The following is a 23424-nucleotide window of genomic DNA, read 5'->3' as shown; positions in this document are numbered from 1 at the left end:
TGAGCCACTCCACGAGCCCAGATTTTGATTTTTTTTATATTATTAAAAATTTTGATTTTTAATATTATTCGAATTGAGTGAAACATTTAATTTCACAGCATCAACTAAAAATGTCACTTTCCAAACTGGTTTCACACCTCAGAGCCTTGCATTGGGATTCACTATTTTAATCTTTAAAAAGAAGTGAAATCTCCAATGCACATAGAGAGGCAGCAGTGAAGTCACTGCTTCTTTGTCCCAACCACAGACGTGCTGTGCTGGCTCAGAGTGTCCTGTTGAGGGCAGCAAGCTGTCACACCACAGGGTCTGCAGGTGGGGATCCAGTGAGGGGGGCTCCCTCCAACACTTCTCCAAACTAGTGTGTGTAGCGAGACCACATCTGTATGGGTTCAACTGTAAAGCTAGAAGCTCTCAGAATCACTTCCATAAAGAATGCAAGTTTACCAAAAGATGCAAAATAAAAACAGCCTAATTTGAAGTGTATTCAATTGTATGCTATTAAAACCCAACATAATTGTTTGAAATGTAGACCAGCAAAACACTGTTTAGAGAAGAGTGTTTTTCAGTGTCTCTGTCTAGACTAGCTGGCACATAGTGATAATAAAATAAAGCAGACCAACTTTTAGTTGTCTGTTGTGGTTTTAAGCTCCCTGTGTACCGTGCTCCACCAATTATGGGCTGGGGGGCAGGGAGCTCCCCAGTTCTGGCCTTCAGGTTCGGCCACCCCCACATGCAGTAGGGTCTGAGGGCTCGGCTCAGCCTTTGGAACTGTCCCATCATGTCCATCACTTCTGTTATCCTGAACACCCAGGCCTCTACCTGATCTCTACCCTCCTCATTCTCAGCCAGTGAGCTAACTTCCTAGTTCACCAAAGAAGTCAACCCATCTGATGTGACTTTCCTTCCTACCGCTTACCCCCTCTTTCCTCAGAGTCAGAGAGCCACAGAGGATGGGTCTTTCCTCCTGCTCAAAATGAGCCCATTCCAGCAGCTCCAGGGGAGCTCCCCTCCCCTGCCCTCCCCTCCCCTCTCCTCCCCTCCTCTCCCATGGTTATAATACTTACATATGAGATGACTGTAAAGAAAAAACAGATTTCATAAAAGCACTTGATCCAGTGAAAAACTAATCAGTGCCCCTAAATCCATATGACAAAGGTTAAGCTGAATGTCATGTGACACTGGAGCCACTTTTATCATGATGGGACCTAGGGCTATTCAAAGAGTTAAAGGTATGTTTTTGTTTTGATCTTCAATAAAATTATTTGCTGTCTGTATTTCAGGAAATCTTGGAACATGTATACAAGTCACGAAGACATTGGGTATGACTTTGAAGATGATCCCAAGGATAAGAAGACACTTAAGTCACACCCAAACATTGATGGCGGATGGGCTTGGATGATGGTCCTGTCCTCCTTCTTTGTGCACGTCCTCATCATGGGCTCCCAGATGGCCCTGGGTGTCCTCAACGTGGAGTGGCTGGAAGAATTCCACCAGAGCCGCGGCCTCACCGCGTGGGTCAGCTCTCTGAGCATGGGTATCACCCTGATTGTGGGTATGTCACGTGCCACCCTCTGTGAATGATTATAAAGTGACAATTCCCTGCTGAAAGAAAGGCCTTATATTGTTGAGATGCTAAATGTTAGTGGTGCTACTGTTCTTTTAATTGTGCAGAAATATACAGAGCATGACATTTAACATCTTAACCATTTCTTAGGTGAACCGTTTAGTGCCATTATCTGCTTGCATTGCTGTGCGGCTGTCACCACCATCCAGCTCCTGACTTTTTGTTTTCATCGTCCCCAGTTGAAACTCCAGACTCTTCAAAACACTTACTTCCCCATTCCTACCTCCCCTGATCTCTGGCCACCACCATTCTATTTTTTGTTTATGAATTTGGCCATTCTGGGCAACTCTTGTAATTGGAGTCATAAAATATTGGTCCTTTTGTGTGATGTGGCTATTTGAATGTTCTAAATATTTGCAGTGGGCTGGTGGAGTGGCTCAAGTGGTAAAGCGCCTGCCTAGCAAGTGTGAGGCCGTGAGTTCAAACCCCAGTGCTGCCCCCTGAAACAATGTTAATAGATAGATAGATAGATATTTGGAGTATTTTAAAAAATTGATCATTTAAAAAACTCTCTTGTCTCTGACTCTGATTTATTTCTTTTTTTTGTGGTACTGGGGTTTGAACTCAGGGCCTACACCTTGAGCCACTCCATCAGCCCTTTTTTGGTTGAGTATTTTCGAGATAGGGTCTCATAAACTATTTGTCCAGGCTGGCTTTGAACCACAATCCTCCTGATCTCTGCCACCCAAGTAGCTAGGATGACAGGTGTGAGCCACCAGCGCCCGGATGAATCTGATTTCTTAAGTGTTATGATTCATTATCTATCATTTACCTCTGCTTATTTAACTTTGCTTTGTTTTGTTTTTGTTTGAGCCCAGGCTGGCCTCAAGTTCATGATCCTCCTGCCTCAGCCTCCCAAGTGCTGGGATTATAGGTTTGTGTCCCCGAGCCCTGGCTTTATTTAACATTTATGAATATTTATTAATATAATATATATTATGCTTATATACATATAAAAGTTGCAGCTATTTCAGATTTTATTACAGTTGCTTCTAAATATTACATTCTGTCCTTAGTTTTCCTTATTGGATTTTGCTTTAGCATTTATTTATTTATTTACTTGTTTGGCCATACTGGGGTTTGAACTCAGGGCCTCGTGCTTACTAGGCAGGTGCTCTACCACTTGAGCCATGCTTCCAGCCCCTTTGCTTTGGCATTTTAAAACCTTCTTCATGTATCAGATGCTTTGTGGTGAATATGAGCACCAAGTAACTTATGTCAACATCAAACCGACAGGACTCTTACGGCAGTGAGGAAGTCAGTGAAAGGTGTGTGAGCTCCAAGCACCAACACAGCAAACTCCTTCTTGAAGTGAGCCAAGGCTTCCTGTCTGACATCTTCAGGCCAAGGTCTTTTCACTTTACCATCAAGGTGAAAATAACATGAACGAAGTCTTCTTGCTTCTTCAGTCAAAACTGTGGATTTCCTGGAGTACGGTTAATAAAAACAAAAACGGGAAAGAAAATAGGTGTTTTAATAATCACTTACCCAGTCTTCCCCTTTCTCAAGACTTTAGGCAATTATAAAAATGCAGGAAGGAACTGGAAGTGTGGCTCAGTAGTCGAGTACTTGCTTTGCAAGCACAAAGCCCTTGAGTTCAAACCCCAGGCCCTCAAACACCAGTACCACCAAAAAAAACCTAAGCAAACCCCAAATCCCACCCCCCAAAAAAAATTACAGGAAAAACTAGTACATAATTAAAAATAGAAATACGAGGGCCTTCTGTACCGTAGGAGGCAATTTACCCATTTCATTTAAACCTCACCACAGCATGAGAGAATCCTACTCATTTTCTAAACAGGCTTAGAGGCATGAAATGGTTGGTGGCCAGACTCACACAGTGACGGTGACAGAGCTGAGACAGACGTAATACTCAAGTTGACACTAGCGAGCCTGTGTTATCTGTTTTGCTGCTCTGCCTCATGAATATTTTTTTTTTTTTCCTTCTGGAGTAGCTGGGATTACAGATATACAACATCACATCTGGCATATTTTTTTTTTCTTTTGGTGTTTTGTTTTTTTTTTCATTTTTCTTTTATTATTCATATGTGCATACAAGGCTTGGTTCATTTCTCCCCCCTGCCCCCACCCCCTCCCTTACCACCCACTCCACCCCTTCCCTCTCCCTCCCACCCCCTCAATACCCAGCAGAAACTATTTTGCCCTTATCTCTAATTTTGTTGTAGAGAGAGTATAAGCAATAATAGGAAGGAACAAGGGGTTTTGCTGGTTGAGATAAGGATAGCTATACAGGGCATTGACTCACATTGATTTCCTGTGCGTGGGTGTTACCTTCTAGGTTAATTCTTTTTGATCTCACCTTTTCTCTAGTACCTGTTCCCCTTTTCCTATTGGCCTCACTTGCTTTTAAGGTATCTGCTTTAGTTTTTCTTCGTTAAGGGCAACAAATGCTAGCTAGTTTTTTAGGTGTCTTACCTATCCTCACCCCTCCCTTGTGTGCTCTCGCTTTTATCATGTGCTCATAGTCTAATCCCATTGTTGTGTTTGCCCTTGATCTAATGTCCACATATGAGGGAAAAACAGTTTTTAATGAGTAGAACAAAACACTTTATACATGCACTCTGGAAAGTATGTACATGCAACAACAAAAAAAGGCTCAGCTTTGGGTGCAGTGATTGATGCCTGTAATCCCAGCTACTTAAGAGGTAGAGATGAGGAGGTTCAATCCCAGCCCAGGCAAAAATCACAATCAATGGCTGGGCGTCATGGTAGCGTGTACCTGTCATCTCAGTTATTTGGGAGCCTCAAGCATGAGACTCTTCTTCCATACCCTCCTGGAGATAAATCAAGACCCCATCAATCAATCAGTCAGTCAATCAATAAGCAAAGCAAAACAGGCTAGGGAGTGCCTCAAGCGGTAGAGCATCTTCCTAGCAAGTACGAGGCCCTGAGTTTAAATTCCAGTACAGTCAGAAAACAGCCAAAATTCAAACCATCCCATAAGGTAGTCTTAGACTTATTTTGTGTTTCACGAGTTCCACAAAAATAACCAGTGGAAACTAGTTCTGAAATGGTTGGACTTGGTCTTGGACGAGCTCCCCCAGCTCAGTGACGGTCGGCTGTAAGTTAGTTGGAGGATGAGTGTGAGGGTCCTGGAGTTCCAGCCTGCAAACTTCCAGACTGCAGCCTCATCCCCACCCCCAAAGATGCCTGCCGGGTGAACATGTTTTGCCCTGGATCTCGCTACGGAAATGAAGGACCTTTTATCTCCATGACCTTCACTCACTGTGTCCCAGCACAGGGTGGCTGCACGTGTGTTGAACAACCCAGAAACCAGCCTGGCAACTGGTGTGCTGCCCACCAGGTACGCACGACCTCATTTGATCCTACAACACCGGGGCCACACTACCGCCTTACAGAGGAAGAACTTGGGACGCTCAGAGACCTTAGGTGACTTAGCAAAGGCTGAACAGCCAGTAGAGGACAGGCTTACATCGGGGTCTGTTGGACCCCTGAATTGTGTCCACTGTTACCTTCTGCCTAACACTGCATCAAGTGAGAACTGAAAAAAATATTTGGCCAGGCTTCGGTGGCTCACACCTGTAATCCTAGCTACTCGGGAGGCAGAGATCAGGAGGATTGAGGTTGAAAGCCAGCCCAGGCAAATAGTTTGTGAGACCCTATCTCGAAAAAACCTATCACAAAAAAGGGCTGGTGGAGTGACTCAAGGTGTAGGCCCTGAGTTCAAACCCCAGTACTGAAAAAAATAAAAAAGTGTGAGTCGGGGTCAAAGGACTGTGTCATGGTTTTATTTTTCCCCTTGTCCTCAGAATGTGTGAGGAGTTCTTTTTGTTTTCTTGAAGTAGCAATTGGATTTTGGCACTGCTGGCTGACCATCAGTGAGCAAAGGTTAGAAAATGAATAGGAACTGAAAAGCTTGGGTTTGAATTCCTTTTTTTTTGTTTTTAATGTCTCTGGTTCATAACTCTGGAGGATTCACAGCATTTCTGGTCTGGCTTTGCCAATTTGTGAATCTTTAATAAATGATTGAAGCTCCGGCATGCAAGAATTAATCAGAAAGCCAGACTGATGGGCCAAGCACAGGAGCACACACCTGTAATCCCAGCTACTCCAGAGGTGAAAGGTAGGAGGATTCCAGTCTGAGGCTAGCTTGGGTAAAAGCAGACGAGAGACTATCTGAAAAACAAACAAAGCAAAATGATGGAGCATGGCTCAAGTGGCAGAGCTCTTGCTTTGGAAGCCCTGAGTTCAATCCCCAGTGCCTCAAAAAGGAAAAAAAAAGTCAGACTGTTGTCAGTTTACTGTTGTCCACTGTTACCAAGCTGATGTACTTATCAGTGAAGCAGTTAACTCTTCCTATCTGGTTAACAAACTCCTCCAGATGTAAAGAGGTGACTGACTTGAGGATTTCCTTTTTCCCCTCTCCTGTGCCCTCCCACTAGAACATTTCACAAACATACAGTTCCAGGAAGCACTTGCTTCTTGGTCTTTCTGTAATGTGAAAAATGTGACCTTCTGAATCTTGAAAGAGCTATAGACAGCAAACCGATGAGTCATGTATTTTTCTTTTTGGACACTTAGTCACCCAAGTTTGGCATGGTCAAGTAACAATGGGTTTAGAAAAATAAAAACGTGTGTAGAGAAGTGACAGCAATATCTTCACCTTCTGGACCTGAATTTCAGTTTCCCCCATGGTTCCCTCAGATGTTTATTTATTTACTTTTAGTGAGACCAGAGTTTGAACTCAGGGCTTCACCCTTAGAAAGCAGGAGCTCTACACTTGAGCCACACCTCCAGTCCATTTTGCTCTTCTTATTTTGGAGATGGGGTGTCTTGAACTATTTTCCTGGGTTGGCCTTGAACTTTGATCCTCCTGGTTTCTGTCTCCCAAATAGCTGGGATTACAGGTGTGAGCCATTGGCACCTGGCTCCAATGGGCTTTTTATATACTAAGTCTTAACAGTCATAGTGTTTAAGATTAAACACTCCCGAAAACATAGATAGGGCTGGTGTATAACTCAGTGGTAGAGCACTTGCCTAGTGTGTGTGAAGCCCTAAATTCAATCCCCAGTGCCACAAAATAAATAAATAGAATTTTAAAAACTAGACAAAATAAACTCATTGAGAATTTACCCAAATATGACATGAATATAGTTAGAACTTTGAAGGAAATTTTTATTTACGTTTGGGCTAAAAGGGAAAACTCCTGCTGGGCACCAGTGGCTCACCCCTGTAATCCCAGTTACTCAAGAGGCAGGGATCAGGAGAATCATGGTTCAAAGCTAGCCTTGGGCAAATAGTCTATGAGACCCTATCTCAAAAAATCCTACCACAAAACAGGACTGGTGGAGTGGTTCAAGTTGTGGGCCCTGAGTTCAAACCCCAGGACCTCAAAAAAAGGCAGGGGAACTCCTTAGAACTCAATTAGTTTTAACTTGAAATAGTGGAGTTTCATGGTTATATGAAGTAATAAGAATCGGGCCTTGGGCATATTGGTGCATGCCTTTAATCCCAGCTACTCTGGAGGCAGAGCTAGATTGAGGTTGGAGGCCAGCTGAAGAAAAATAGTTATTGAGATCATTATCTCAAAAACAAGCCAGGTGTGGTGGCATACATCTGTAATCCCAGTGGCTTGAGAGACAAGGTAGGAGGATCATGGCAGCTCAGGTAAAAGCACAAGACCCAATCTGAAAAAAAAAAAAAGTAAAAGGGCTCAGGACTTGCCTAGCAAGCACCAGGTCCTGAGTTCGATCCCCAGCACTGCCCTGGAAAAAAAAAAAAAAAAGGTAGTAACAATTTTTAAAAGAGCTAAAGTGAGCTATCACTCTGAAAATTGAGTACTGTCGCATTGTATTGGTAAAATCTGGGCTGCTGGAACATGGGATCATTGAAAACAGAGTGACAGAGTTCAGGAGGCCATCAGAATGTGTATGACGTCACACTGTGAGGTGTCACATCTCTGTACCTCAAAGTGTGTTCCTGAGCGTCCACTCCGTGGTCCAGTCAGAGCATGGGACAGTCAGTGGACACAGAGTGTGCCCTTTTCAGTTTGGCTTGCATTTGGGTGTCCTGGTGACAACAGGTTCCCCATGTGGAGCACAGGACTTCTGAGAACTGTTTTTCATGTTCCCTTTAGATGTGGAGTCAAAAGCTCTGTTGTGTAAAGAGGTCAATCAAATAACACAAATGTGGCCGGGAGGCGGGGAGGCCGGGAGGCCGGGAGGCCGGGAGGCCAGGCATGAGAGCCAGGGCAAGGCAGAGGCTGTGATGTGTGGAGCGGGTCCTGACTGACTTGGCTCTGGACAGGTGTGTGTGTGACTTCTCTTAAATTTTCAATGGTGGCGACTCATCCCAAACATTTTTCAAACGGTAATTGAGGTGCGTAAAATGCACCGCAGGCTGACATGGCCCAGCGACCACAAGGGCAGGACTTGGCTTTCGGGTGGAACCATGGTCCCTTTTGTCAAGTGCTGCAGGCCTGGGACCCGGGTGTTCTCGGGCGGGTCATTTGCACCTGTCTTTGCGTGCTGGAAGGTTTCTGGACTTCCGATGCTTGACTTGGCTCGGGTCTCGTTCATCGGGCATTGTTCCTGGTGTCACTGAGTCGTCAATCCCCTGTCTGGTGCTCTGTCGCAGGCCCCTTCATCGGCTTGTTCATCAGCACCTGCGGGTGTCGCAGGACCACGATCCTCGGGGGACTGCTGTACTCCCTGGGCTGGGTGCTCAGCGCCTACGCGGAGAGCGTGCGTGACCTCTTTGTCACTTTTGGAGTCACAGCTGGTAAGCATGTTGGGTTTTGAAAGTCTGACCTCAGTGTTTCGTTGGGCATTTTGGCAATGAATTCTGCTCTGTCCTCTGTGTCCTACCCCACCCCCGGCTCCAGGAAATACTTTCTTAAGTTTTTATTTTATTTTTTTTTGGTGGTACTGGGGTTTGAACTCAGGGCCTCACACTTGCTAGGCAAGTGCTTTACCACTTGAGCCACTCTGCCAGCCCCAAGGAAATACTGTCTTAATGGGAGATGTTAGATGTCTTTCTGGGAGAGTGACCCAGCAGTTGAACATGGCCTTCCTCACAGCATCCAATGAAATTTCCAGATGCCAGGCTTTCTCCCATCAGGAACAGGAAGGAGGACAAGCACCCAGAGGTGCGCAGATAAGCGTTGAGGGACTTCATAGCTCTCCCACTTAGGAACCACAGAATCGAGGCTGTCCCAGAGTAATCGCGCACTCTCTCCGCCCTGCTGAAATTAATGAGGTGACGCACAGCCCACATCAGGGGGCCTCCTCAGGAGCAAAGTGCAGTGTCCCTGCCCAGGGACAGTTCCAAATTGACCGCCCCGCAGTGTGGCTTGCATATCCGTTCTGCAAAACGGATTCCCGGCTGCAATTTCCTTTATCAACAGGTACCAAGGTCACACGGATAAATAGTCACTTCCTGTACAGTCGGTTTCAATGAACCCGACTCAGCCTGATGCTGTTTTGAGAATTCAGCCACAGTGTCCCTCTTAAGTGACACACTGAATGGGAGTTAAAAGTTAGTTTGGAATTCTGGCTTGTTTTTTTTTTAACCACTTATCCATGTGACTTTAGTCAAGTTACTTTAATTATCTCTCTCTTTTTTTTTTTTCTTTCTTCTGGTGGGACTGGGGTTTGAACTTAGGGCCTCAAGCTTGCTCGGCAGGTGCTCTACCGCTTGAGCCATGCCCACAGTCCACTTTTTAAATTTTATTTTGAGACAGGGTCTCACTAAGATGCTCAGGCTGGACTCAAAGTTAAGATTCTCCTGCCTCAGCCTCGCAAGTAGCTGAGATTACAGGCATGTGACACCACTCCTGGCCTCCACTAACTTTGAAGAAATACCAACTGTGAGTTGGGTGTGGTTCCAGAAGTATATTTGTATTTGCAGAAGCAAGTATAAGAATCTGCCTGTTTTCTATTCCCACTCACAAAGCAAGTGCTCTATGGGTTGATCCACACCTCCAGTTCATTTCTCTCTGGTTGTTTTAGAGATGGGGGGGGGGTCTCACAAACTATTTGCCCAAGCTGGCCTCAAACTGTGATCTTCCTGACTTCAGCCTCTCAAGTAACTAGGATTACAGGTGTGAGCCACCAGCATCCAGCTACAGTCAGTTTTCTTATCTGCAAAATGGAAGGATTTAAGTGTGACTGGATCAAATTACATGAGATCATTTGTGTAGAGCACTTACTATGATGCTTGGCACACACAAAGCCACTCATCAATGCTAGCTAATACACAAATATGTTTTAAATATAAAATAAATATTTTGCTATATTATAAGCTTAAGTATATGCCTTATGCTAGCAGGAGGTCAACTCAAAAACCTACCGTCTATGTAAGTTGATGGATGGCCTCTCTGTGACATACCTCTGTACACACACACACACACACACACACACACACGTAAGGTCCCTTGGCATCTTTTGAAGCACAGTTTAAGACCTTTGCTCTGAAGGACCTGGTAACAGTTCCTAAAGAACGGCTTAAGAAGGGAACAACTTTCCCCAGATAAGTTTGATTGCAATGTTTTATTGGGCATTTATGGGCAATGACCGGAGCTCTGGGTGCTGAGATTTTCATATTACAGATGAGACAAACACTCCTTTTACTGAGATGAGGGAGCCACACTGGGGTCTGAGGGGCCCCGAGCACCCGTGTGGGCTAGGTGTGTGGGTGCTTGGTAAATAGGCCATGGTGTGACCCTCAAAATGAAGACTGGAGACTTGTCCTCCCCACTGAGAGATCTCATGGCCAGACTGTGTTTAGATGGAATTTGATTTATCAGTATTCAGTGCTTACTGAGCTTCAAGTAGCATCATCTCTGTATTCGTTCATTAATTCATCCACTTAGCCACACACACACTTACCGAGCCAGGAAAGTGAGAGGAAAGGCAGGAGGCTGGTGAATGGAAATGTGTTTTTTTCTTTCTTTCTTTTGTGTAAGAAACATGTTTCTTGAGACACTTTACTGCTTGTTAAGCAGGAAAAATCCAAAGGATGCCTCAGAAAATAAACTTATTCTCCACCATATGGAAAACTCAGCCAGTTCTGTTAAGTCCTGTATGCAAATGCTGTCAGGCTGTCATTAGTGACGAATGTCGAGTCTAACTGGCCATCCATCCTATATTTACAGACAAGGAAAATGTCAGCTGCAAAAGTCACTGTGTACTTTGCAATGACAAGAGACTTTGCTGATGTCTTTTCTTCATTCCAAAAGCATTTGAAGCAGGCGTGTGTCGTGTGTGTCCGTGTGTATGTGCAAGTCCCTATGTGTGTGTTAAATACTTACACACAGTTGAAACTACATGCAACGTCCTCCTGTACAGCAGAAGCCAAAGGTCTGAGCCAAAGGTCGCCAACGGCATCTGGGCCAGTTTCTCCAGCCTTGCCAGCTCCATTCTCTTAGGCCTGGCTCTGGAGGCACCTGTTCTCCATTCACACTGACCCAGGACCGTGGGATTCTCTGTCCCCATCTGGGCCATCTCCTCCCCAAACCTGTCTTCACACCTCCTCTAACCTGGATGTGGAGGACTATTGTTCCAGGACCCTGCCCTAGGTTGGACATTACTGGGACTTGGCCTAAGTGCACACATCCCCCCAAGGCTTGCCCTACAAGCTCTTGTGACATTCATGCTGATTATAAACAGCAAAGTCACATTAGGACGGGGTGAATGCTGGTAAGGATGGCCGCACAGACTTCTTTTCTCATACATGGAAGCACTTACCTTATACTAGCTTAGAATTAGTGTCGTTCTGATGCTTACGTCTCTCAGTTCCATTGCGATTTGCCATTTTATACCACAGCTGTCTAGAAATTTGTAGCCTTATTAAATGCAGGATGATGCCAGGTGTTGTGGTACACAGCTATAATCCCAGTACTCATGAGGCTGAGGTGGGAGGATTACAAATTCGAGGTAGGCCTGGGCTACATAGCAAGATCCTGTCCCCCAAATAAAAACAAAAACAAAGCAAACAAAATGTAGGATGTTAGTTGTCAGTGACAAATCAATTTTTCTTAATCAAAACATATTTTAATGATATCAAGGAATTGTTTATTTTTATTCAAATGAGGTGATGTGACTATGCTGCTTAACTAATTCTTACATTTGGAGATTTCTTTTTTTTTTTTTTTGATCTGGCCAAGAGTTGGAGATTTCTACTAAAACAGTCACACATGAAATAATTTATTCAGGATTTGCTTCAAAATTATATAGAGGGGGTGGTTACAGAATTGGCCATGAGTTGATAACTGTCAAAGCTAAGTGGTGGGCACCTGAGGATTCATTAAATCATTCCATTTTTTCAAAGCTTACTTGGAATTTGATTTAAGCTGTTTCATTAGACTAATTGTTTAATTGACTTGCTATAACATAGGCATATTACATTTGCATATATTGTATATATGTAAATATATCCAAAATATCCATATATTGTACATTCGTAAATGACATGTGTCTCAGGACAACACAATTCAGCAGGTGGTGTCTCCGATTTAGCAGTGAGAAAGCTGAGCTCAGAGTGTTTAACTGACTTGGTCAAAGTCATGTGCTGTTTTCAGGGACAGAATAGGGCTTATAGCCACAGTCCTGAGGGTGACAGTGCTGTGCCACCATATTTATTATCAGAGGATCTGTTGATTCCCTAATAAATAGAGACAGGGTCCACACAATGACGTTTTGGTCAATGATGGACTTTACACATCACAGAGGTCCCATAAGATCATATCATCTTCTGATGTCATCGCCATTGTAGTTTTGTCAGTACACTGTATGATTTTGCACAGTGACAAAACCGCCTAGTGACGTATTTCTCAAACATGTTTCTGAGATGTATTTCTCTGTCGTTAATCAACATATGACTATAATTTGGTTTTCAGAATAACCATAGATGTGCCCATTTTACAGCCAAATTTTTTTGTGCTTCACCTTAGAAGTGCAAAATTTAGTCTTGTTTGAAAAATGTTGCTATTATTTCAAAATTTAATTGTAGTATCTTGACATAAAACTTCCTGGTATTCATCGTGCCAGGCACTGATCAGATCATGGGATCAGTGGTGGGACTGGAGTTTGAACTCAGGGCTTTGCACTTGCAAAGCCCTTTCCTGTCTGAGCCACACCTCCAGTACCAGTCGCTGTCTGAGCACTCGGAAACCACATCAGAGGACAGAAGGGAAGAACCCTGTGCTGCAGTGCTTTATAGTCTGGCAGAGGCGAGAGCTCAGGAGAGACCATAGGCAGCACCTTGTAAGTGAGCAAACCTCATGCCTGTGTGCCACAGGAAGAGGAAAAGGGAACAGGGTAGGGGAGACGAATGGAGGTGGTAGGCAGGGAAAGGAGTTATGTTCTCAAACAGAACGATCAGGGCCAGCCTGCCTGAGGAGCCAGCAATGAGCAGGGGTGGGCATGTGCCCTGGGTCTGCCCGAGGGCAAGACCTTGCAGCAGAGACAGTAGCCAGCTTAGGAAGGGACAAGAAATCTATGACATTCTCCTGTCTCAGAGGAACTTCCCTTGTCCAGTTAGGTTTTTGTATGAGTAGCACATCACTCAGTAGATATTATATAATTTCTGTATTTTCACTTCAAAATTCTATTAATTTTCTAATTTTCTCAAACAGCACGCAGATATTCCAAATCATTGAAAGCCAAGCAACCTGTCAGGATGGCCTGTATGATCGGCAGTGGAATATTTCCTTCTGTTTCTGCCCTTTCTGTTTTTTCGGTACTGGAGTTCAAACTCAGGGCCTCACACTTGCTAGGCAGGTGCTCTACCACGTGAGCCACTCTGCCAGCCCTGTTTTTTGTGTTGTGCATTTTAAAGATAGGGTTTTGCGATCTATTTTCTGGGGCTGCCTCTAACCACAATCCTCCTGATCTCTGCCTTCCACGTAGCTAGGATTACAGTGGTGAGCCACTAGTGCGGGCACCTTTCCTCTCTTGATGAGCTTGGGTATCCCAGCCTGGAGAGCAGACGGGCCAGCAGGTGATCGTTCCTTCCACGCCGTGCTCACCTGTTGTCCTTGTGCTTTCCTCTATGTCCCCTGCAGGTCTGGGCAGCGGGATGGCCTACCTCCCGGCTGTGGTCATGGTGGGGAGGTATTTCCAGAAGAGGCGAGCCCTGGCCCAGGGCCTCAGCACCACGGGGACGGGATTTGGCACCTTCCTCATGACTGCGCTGCTGAAGTACCTGTGCGCAGAGTACGGGTGGCGCTACGCCATGCTGATCCAAGGCGCGGTGTCCTTGAACCTGTGTGTCTGTGGGGCGCTCATGAGGCCCCTGTCCCCTGGGAAGGATGGAAACGCCCCTGCTCCCTCCCCTGAGTCTGTGAAGTCAGGTGGACAGCTGGCCAGGCCAGCGGAGGCGGACGACGACGGCAGGCCCGGGAAGGAGGATGCTCGCTGTGACCTTCAGGCCGCGGAGCGTCAAGGTCAGGCACGGCCCGGGGAGAACGCGTGCGCCCTTCGGGTTCTGAAGACCGTGAGCCGCCTCTCCGTGAGGGTCCGGACCGGCTTCAGGGACTGGTACTCGGGTTACTTCGGGACGGCGTCGCTTTTTAGCAATCGCATGTTCGTAGCTTTCATCTTCTGGGCTCTGTTCGCATACAGCAGCTTCGTCATCCCCTTCATCCACCTCCCAGAAATTGTCAACTTGTACAACCTGGCGGAGCAGAACGACGTCTTCCCCCTGACTTCGATCATAGCAATAGTTCATATCTTTGGGAAGGTGGTCCTGGGCGTGGTGGCCGACCTGCCCTGCATCAGCGTCTGGAACGTCTTCCTCACCGCCAACCTCACACTGGTCCTCAGCATTTTGATCCTGCCCTTGATGCAAACCTACGCCGGCCTGGCCGCCATCTGCGCCCTGATTGGCTTCTCCAGCGGGTACTTCTCCCTCATGCCGGTGGTGACCGAGGACCTGGTGGGCATCGAACACCTGGCCAACGCCTACGGCATCATCATCTGTGCTAACGGCATCTCCGCCTTACTGGGCCCTCCATTTGCAGGTAAGCGCCCCAAGTTGCTGAGAGCAACTTGGTGAGTGGGGTGGGGGGAGGAGGTGGACAGGACGTGAAGGCCCTGGTCCAAGGTCCAATAAGAAAGGAGCCCCCATTTGTGTCTGCTGTCCTTTCTCTTCCCATTCTTGCTCCCAATTTCTCTTAAGCTTCATCAGTTTGCTGAGCTTCAGTGGCTCACACCTGTAATCCTGGCTACTTGGGAGGCTGAGATCAGGAGGATCATGGTTTGAGGCCAGCCTGGGCAAATAGTTCATGAGACTCCATCTCCAAAAATAACCAGAGCAAAATGGACTGGAGGTGTGGCTCCAGCAGTGGAGTGCCTGTTTTGGAAGGATGAAACACCTTGAATTCAAAGCCCAGTCCCACCAAAAATAAAATAAAGAAAGCAGGTGCGAATGACTTCTGTAGCCAAGAAGTACTGAGAATAGGGCTGGGGTTGTAGCTTGGGGGCCGACAGCACTCAAGGCCCAAGTCCCCAGGACTACAAAAAGTACATAAATAAGCAATTTTTAAAATATAATAATACCAAGAATCTTTGTAGATCTTCTGTTGTTTTTCCCTGAAAGAGGCATCTGGACTCTTAGGTGGCATTTTGATTTCCTGAGCACCATGTGTCGTCGGTGCAGCAGAACAGCCGCAGGCTGAATCTGGCCTGATGCTGCTGCAATTGAATGTCATAGAGTGGCTTAAAATGATTCGGACCATCATCTTGCCGTTCTGGGGACCAGATGTCAAATGGGTTCCACTGGGCAAAAATCAAGGTGTCTGCAGAGCTGTGTGTCTCCTGGGAGCTCTGGTTCCTATCCCTTCCAGCTTCTACAGGCCACCTGTGCTCTTTGCCTCGTGGCCTTGCTCCCCTGGGCCCACCTGGGTCATCAGGACCATCACCCCATCTTAACTTAATCCTGTCTGCAAAGTCCCTCTTGCCATAGGAGCTTACACAGTCCCACCATCAGGAAATAACACGTGGACATCTTTGGAGTCAGGGACATTCTGCCCACCTCAGGCCTAGAGGCCACCAGTTGGCTGTACTCACTTCTGTCTGCTATGCTGGTGACCAATAGCAGAGTCATGATGGGAGCTGTGTAGGAACTGGCACGTCTCCCAACCTGTGGCCTGAGCAGGGTGTAGGCAAGTGAAGGCCAGACAGACGACTCACGCCTCAAAAAACCAGGTTCTTTGTCCAAGAATGGAGACAGGCGCCCACAGAGGTGACAGGCACTGGGGTCAAATATCAGCACAAAAGATTCAGGAGGTGGCTGGGTGAGCCTGGCTCTCCAAACATCTTCTGACCCCCACCTCTCTGCCCCCACTCACTTTGTTCTCACCCCTCTGGCAGGAATTTCTCTTCCCAGTGGGTGGAGGAACCCATGGGTACAGGACAAAACCCCTGCCCCTTCCTTGCCAGGCTGCCTTAATCTTAAAGTCATCTCCTGTCTTAGAAGGTCACTTGTGTCATCAAACCCATTTTTAAGTACCCTTTGGAATTTGAAGTTGAATAGATCATGGATTTTTACCTATATAGGTTTCAATACTGACAGCTAGCAGAATAAAGGACTTGGGGGTTTTTTGTTGTTGTTTTGGGTTTTTTGTTTTGTCTGGTGGGACTAGGATTTGAACTCAGGGCTTCACTCTTGCAAAACAGGCGCTCTGTTGCTTGAGCCACACCTCTGGTCTGGTTGCTCTTTGTGATTTTGGAAATGGGGGTCTTTCAAACTATTTGCCTAGACTGGCCTCAAACTGTGATCCTCCTGATCTCAGCCTCCCAAGTAGCTTGCATTACAACTATGAGACACTGGGTGCCAGCTTGAAATAAAGGTTTAAGGCCCAACATTCACCTGAGAGAACCACAGGGGCCTCCTCTGAGCTCAGGCCACTCCTGGTCTCTGTCCGTGCACAGAAATTCAGATGCAGCATTTTCACGTGATAGTAAATAACTATAGCAGTGCAACAAAGTATTTTGGCAGCCACTCATCTTGCTGTGCAGAATGGTTAGAGTTAGGAATATATGTGCTACCGCCTTAATAGTGATAGATTAAACAGAGATTTAATGGTGTCACAAAACCAGAAAAATACAGTCCAGGGCCTAGATGATTTTGAAATTCTCTTTGCCTTTTCCTCATGATCACATAATAATTGCTGTACCTCTAGCCACTAAATCATCACCCATAACAAGGGGGAAGAAGGAGGAAAAGGCTTGGTCCTAGCAGAATTTCACTTATATCCGATTGGCTAGAACCTTGGGGCACTGAGAATTGGAGTATTTTACTTTGCAGACTCAGCACGAGAGGCCCTGCTTCCTTCCTTGCATTTGTTGTAAGGAATGGTGAGTGACATTCGGTCTCTGCCTGCATTATGTTTAATTCACTGACTTTTCAGGCCAAGAAGCTAACACTGTTTTGAGATGTAAGCCCAGTATTTATGCACTGTAGAATCAGGGTGGCTGGCGATCTGAGTAACTAAATAGCCAAATTACATTCTTGCTGGAAATTCAGAGTGGGACAGAAATTATTACTTGGCTTGGTGTGCTGCACAGAAAACCACTGCTCATGTTGCCTTTTTTAGAAGCATTCAGAAGAACGTGTGTTTCCTGTTTTTTCAGAGCAGTTTCTACCGGCTCTTAGACGTCCAGTACAGTTTACAGCCAAGGTAGACAATCACGTATTTCCATTTAGGAAAAAAACATACAGTTCAAGATCCTGCACAAACATTTCAACCATGTCATTTAGCTATACGAAACTTCTCGATGTGGTTTATTTCATAGTCTTACTGGGCACTCACTTCTCCTTTAAAGATGTAATAATGGTAGTACTTTTCTTATGTATATATATTTTTTGACAGTACTGGGGTTTGAATTTAGGGTCTCACGCTTGCTAGGCAGGTGCTCTACCACTTGAACCACTCTACGTTTCTTTTTTTTTTTTTTTCATTTTTCTTTTATTATTCACATGTGCACACAAGGCTTGGTTCATTTCTCCCCCCTGCCCCCACCCCCCCTTACCACCCACTCCGCCCCCTCCCTCCCCCCCCAATACCCAGCAGAAACTATTTTGCCCTTATCTCTAATTTTGTTGTAGAGAGAGTATAAGCAATAATAGGAAGGAACAAGGGGTTTTGCTGGTTGAGATAAGGATAGCTATACAGGGCATTGACTCACATTGATTTCCTGTGCGTGTGTTACCTTCTAGGTTAATTCTTTTTGATCTAACCTTTTCTCTAGTTCCTGGTCTCCTTTTCCTATTGGCCTCAGTTGTTTAGATATGTTTCTAGACATTTCCAAAGTACAGTCTAGCAAAACTCAGCCACTAGATTGGGCTGAAGGAGAATCTACACCAATCGCCTTCATTTCCATAAAACCTAACACCTTATTAATTTGCAACGGGTTTCCATGAGGAGCTGGAAGCTCTTATCTGATAAGAACAAGAGCCCCCGCTTCTCGTTTACAGCTCAGATGAAGGAGGAGTGCGGTTTCTTTATTTTTGGCAGTAGTAGTTGGGTATTTCAAAACTGTAACTCAAACAGGGCTAGCAGAGTAGCTCATGTAGCAAAGCACCTGCCTAGCAAGCGTGAGACCCTGAGTTCAAATCCCAGTATTGCCAGACACCAGTGGCTAACACCTGTAATCCTAGCTACTCAGGAGGCAGAGATCAGGAGGATTGTAATTTGAAGCCAGCCTGGGCAAATAGTTCTCAAGACCTTATCTCAAAAAATCCAACACAAAATAGGGCTGGTGGAGTGGCTCAAGTGGCAGAGCATCTGCCTAGCAAGCATGAGGTCCTGAGTTCAAGCCTCAGTACCACTAAAAACCTGGGGATATAGCTCAGCATTGGTGAGGTTCTAGGTTCAATCCCCAGTACCAAAACAACAACAAAAGACATATGAGTTATTTTGAAGCTTGGGCGTGCAGTGATATTTTCACAACTGTTTATACCTTTAGGGGAAAAATACAAGATTTTTCATTTTCATTTTTATATTAAATTGTGCACAGTGGAGGGTTCCAGCAGAACACTTCCACACTTGCATGTAACATACTTTGATCATATGCACCCCCATTACTCTTTCAGATGTAAGATTTTTAAAAATTCAGTAAGGCTGTAATGCCATGTCATTTACTTAACAGACACTGTCTGTATTCTGCAGAGAAAAGACGAGGGGAGGGTGGAGAGAATGAGGTGGCAGGGCATCCTGAGAGCAGTGGTGTTCATCGCCAGGGGGAACAGGACGTGTGCACACAAAGGAGCCATGGGAAATTCTGTTGAAACTTCGTTCAGTTCAGCATGGCTTGGGAGCCAGAGGTGGGGCCGTGACAGAGCCCACCGCTTCAAGTAACATGTCAATGAGTCATCTGAACTAAATGCAAATTAATTTTCCAGTCAGGTGGGGTTTTGTCTAATTTCCGAAGCTCATGTCAAGCAGCAGTCATAGTTCAGCTGTCTCAGTCATCAGTGTGGTGACTTCAAGCTTCCACTCCCAATTACTTGATCATAGGAAGAGTGAGGATGTAACAATTAAAGTGACAAAGCCACCCTCCATTGGGGATTAGCAGAATATGAGACTCTTACCTATATTTAGTGATTTGGGTGTGTGGGGGAATTGAACCCAGGTCCTTGTGCAGGCACAGTGCACACTCCACACCAAGCTTCTCTCCAGCCTGATTATCTCTTTTTCCCCCTTTATTGTTGTGCTGGGTGGGGTACATTGTGGCATTTACGCTGCTTCTTACAATGTATCAAATATATGCTTGAGTTTACCCCCTCCACTGCTCTTCTTCATCCCCCTCCCCCATTCCTGGAGTAGTTTCAACAGCTCTCATTTTTGCATTCACATACATATGTGCTCATTCTTTCACGCTCCCCCGTTTCCTATCACCTCCCCTCTCCCCCTAGTCCCAGCCCTGCCCCCTGGGCAGGATCTGTTCTGCCCTCCTGTTCTCCGATTTTGTAGAAGAAAAAAAGAGCAAAGATAAAAAGAAAAACATGACATTTTAGCTTATTTGAGATAAAGGCAGCTACACTGGGAGTTGTGATATTTCCATGGATCTGTGTAGTATAAGCCAACTTGCTTTATCTGCTCTCATTTTCTTCATTCTACCTTAGTCCCTTTCTTATAGTGGTTTCAGCTGGTTTAAGATTTCTATATTCATTCTTGTATAGAGAGTATATTGACCATATTCAAGTTCTTACTTTCCTTCTTTTACCCTACGCCTCCCGGGTGTGACCTCCCCTCGGTGTGACTAGTGTTTCATGACATTGCTGCATTTGTGTTGGGTCTCCATTCCACATATGAGAGGAACATGCAGCATTTGGCCTTCTGAGCCTGGCTAACGTCACTTAAGCTGATGTCCTTCAGTTCCATCCATTCACCTGCAAAAGACAAAATTCCATTCTCCTTCATGGCTGCAGAAAATTCCATTGTGTGTAGATACCACATTTTCTTAATCCATTCGTCAGTGGAGGGGCATCTTGGCTGTTTCCATAACTTGGCTATTGTGAATAGTGCCGCAATAAACATGGGTGTGCAGGCACCTCCGGAGTAACCTGAGTCACAGTCTTTTAGGTATATCCCTAGGAGTGGGATTTCTGGATCATATGGCAGATCTATGTTTAGTTTGTTAAGAAGCCTCCATATTGTTTTCCAGAGTGGTTGCACCGGCTTGCTGTCCTGCCAGCAGTATATAAAGGTTCCTTTTCCCCCCTGCATCCTTGCCAGCACCTGTTGGTGGTGGTGTTTTTGATGATGGCTATTCTAACGGGGGTGAGGTGGAATCTTAGTGTGGTTTTAATTTGCATTTCCTTTATTGCTGGAGATGGTGAGCATTTTTCATGTGTTTTTTGGCCATTTCAATTTCTTCTTTTAAGAAAGTTCTGTTTAGTTCAGTTGCCCATTTCTTTATTGGTTCATTAATTTGGGGGGAGTTTAGTTTTGAGCTCCCTGTATATTCTGGCTATCAGTCCTTTGATGTATAGCTGGAAAATATTTTCTCCCACTCTGTGAGTGGTCTCTTCAATTTAGAGACCATTTCTTTTGTTGTGCAGAAGCTTTTCAGTTACATGAAGTCCCATTTGTCCATCCTCTTAGTTGCTGGGCTGCTTGAGTTCTACTGAGGAAGTCATTGTCTATGCCCATTCCTTCCAGTGTGTCCCCTGCTCTTTCCTGTACTAAGTTCAAGGTTGCAGGTCTGATATTAAGTTCCTTAATCCACTTTGAGTTGATTCTAGTACAGGGTGATAGACATGGATCTGGTTTCAGTTTTCTGCACAGCCTCATTTTCTTGATTGTAGATTACAGACAGTCCCATCATGCACTCTGCTTGCAGGTCCAGACTGCTGTATGTGACCTGCAAGTGATTTCCTCACTTTGGGGAATTCACTGAGGTCCACTGTTGGCAACTGATGAATACGTGTTGGGTACATTTTTGTTCAGCTAGCTTTCCCTGTGACTTTTGGATTCATTTCTGAAGCTGAATCATTATTTTTGGCTTCTATGTTTAATATTTTCTACCCTTCTTATCTCAGATTGTAGATTAAGAAAAGATAGAGCCAGGTACTAGTGGCTCACACATGTAATCTTAACTATTTGGGAGGCTGGGATTGGGAGGATCATAGTTCGAGGCCAGCCAGGGCAAATAGTTCATAAGACCCCATCTCCAAAAATAACCAGAGCAAAATGGACTGGAGGCATGGCTCAAGTGGTAGAGCACCTGCTTTGCAAGCATGAAGTCCTGAATTCAAATCCCACCAAAACCAAAAAAAGAGCATTTTACTAGGCTACATCTAAAGAATGTGGCATTTTCCCCCATTTTGATATCAAATAGAAAATTTTAAAACTTAGTTCACTTTCAAGGTATTCCCAGACCATAAGAAAATTAAGATCAGCTGGGCATAGTGGTTCATGCCTGTAATCCCAGCAACTTGGGAGATAAAGGCAGGAAGATCTCAAATTTAAGCCCAGCCAGGCAAAAGTTGCAGCAAGACCCTGTCTCAAAAAAAACAAACAAAAAGGGTAGAGAGCTTGCCTAGGAAGCCTGAGGCTATGGGTTTAATCCCAAGTACCACAAAGAAAAAAAAAAGCTTTTAACTTTTTATACTATTGTTTGTTATTCCTTAAGAATCCCTCACTGACACACTACATAGATAATGAAGGCACACTAGTTATTTGCTTGGTAACTACTTCAGGCAACTATGGGAAGTCAGGGCTGGTTTGCACCCACCCGTCACAGTGGCCACATGTGACTGATTGTTGGTGGGAGAAGATTATATTGCCAGTTGATACTTTTTTAAGATACTTGGGAAAAGCAGCCAAGAATACTGTGTTTACTCATTAACGAACTGTTTTTTCCCATCTTTGTTATAATTACAGAAATGGGATACAATACAGAATGAAAATGAGAAATTAATCTAAATTTATTTTACCAGTAAGTGAAATTCCTTTCTGAAAAATTTGTGGTGGCACTGGGGTTTGAACTCCGGGCTTCAGGCTTTCAAGGCTGTGCTGTACCACTTGAACCACTACCCCAGCCCCCATAAATGAAATTCTTGCATTTAGCTCAAAGCTCTCAGTTCATATAGTTGACTATGTGGGAACCGAGACATGAGGCTGACTCAAGCTGGATGCCGGTGGGTGCCGGTGGCTCACGGCTAAAATCCCAGCTACTCAGGAGGCAGAGATCAGGAGGATCATAGCTCCAAGCCAGCCCGGTCAAACAGTTTGAGAGACCCTATCTTGAAAATACCCAACACAAAAAAAGGACTGGTGAAGTGGCTCAAGTGGTAAGAGTGCCTGAAAGTGAGGTCCTAGTTCAAGCCTTTTAAAGCTTACTACAAAAAGGATAACAGAGCAGGTTTTATTATTATTATTATTATTATTATTATTAGATATTGAAGATTGAACTCAGGGTCTTTTGCACTTTACCACTTGAGCCACAGCCTCAGTCCTTTGTTACCTTTAGTTTGGTTTTCAGACAGAGTCTCGTGTTTTTGCCTGGGCTAGCTTCAAACCAAAATTCTCCTGTCTCTGCCTCCTGAGTGTCTGGGATTACAGGCATGAGCCACCACACCCAACTTAAAATTTCAAATATTAAAGACTGATAGTTGCGGAGAAGATGATGAATGGGTTCTAAATTACAGTTAGGTTGGTGCAAGAAGTCCAGGTGTGTTATCACACAAGAGAGTGACTATGGATAAGAACAATGTAGCCTGGCACTGGTGGCTCACACCTGTAATTCTAGCTACTCAGAAGGATTGCGGGAAGTCAGCCCCTACAAATAGATCACAAGGCCCCATCTCAAGAAACCCAATGCAAAACAGGGCTGGTGGAGTGGCTCAACTGGTAGAGAATCTGCCTAGCAAGTGCGAGGCCCTGAGTTCAAGCCTCCAAAATAATAAATAAATAAATAAACAAACAATGTAGTGTACATTTCAAAATGCCAGAAGAAAAAAATGTTGAAAGTTTTCCTCATAAAGAAATGATAAGTGGCCTGGCAGAGTGACCCAACTAGTACAGCAACTGCCTAGCAAGCACGGGGCCCTGAGTTCAAACCCCAGTACCACAAGAAAAATAAATGATAAGAATATGAAGGCACAGATACATTGTGATTTAAACATTACGGAATATGACATGTATCGAAATGTTACCTGCTATCCATTGGCTTATGCATTTTAAATGTTTTTACGTGTCAGATAAAATAAATTTTAAAATGTAAAGTTTATAGCTATAAATAGGAATTTTACAAGACCTAGAACTTGTGTTTCCTTGGAGAAGAGGTATTTAAGCTCAAATGCTCCAG

The 23424-nt window shown here is 44.9% G+C and overlaps 2 protein-coding genes across 5 annotated transcripts in view; one reads left to right on the top strand and one right to left on the bottom strand.

Moving 5' to 3' along the window:
• Slc16a14 (solute carrier family 16 member 14) overlaps positions 1–23424 on the top strand; it is a 74228-nt gene that overhangs the window by 47924 nt on the left and 2880 nt on the right. For 2 of the 3 annotated variants that reach the window (XM_074071937.1, XM_020171608.2), the window contains 3 exons: positions 1281–1552; positions 8243–8386; positions 13671–14627. In XM_074071937.1, coding sequence (XP_073928038.1) covers positions 1281–1552; positions 8243–8386; positions 13671–14627 — 1373 coding nt within the window. The remainder of the gene's footprint in view (positions 1–1280; positions 1553–8242; positions 8387–13670; positions 14628–23424) is intronic. The other variant, XM_074071938.1, reaches the window with a different exon arrangement.
• Fbxo36 (F-box protein 36) overlaps positions 1546–23424 on the bottom strand; it is a 114057-nt gene continuing 92178 nt past the window's right edge. For both annotated transcript variants that reach the window (XM_074071942.1, XM_074071944.1), the window contains exon 3: positions 1546–3050. In XM_074071942.1, the coding sequence (XP_073928043.1) occupies positions 3034–3050 (17 nt within the window). In that variant the 3' untranslated portion in view covers positions 1546–3033. The remainder of the gene's footprint in view (positions 3051–23424) is intronic.

The sequence above is a fragment of the Castor canadensis genome, chromosome 4 (genome assembly GCF_047511655.1).
Source record: "Castor canadensis chromosome 4, mCasCan1.hap1v2, whole genome shotgun sequence".
NCBI lineage: Eukaryota > Metazoa > Chordata > Mammalia > Rodentia > Castoridae > Castor > Castor canadensis.
This window is presented reverse-complemented; position numbering and strand designations above follow the sequence as displayed.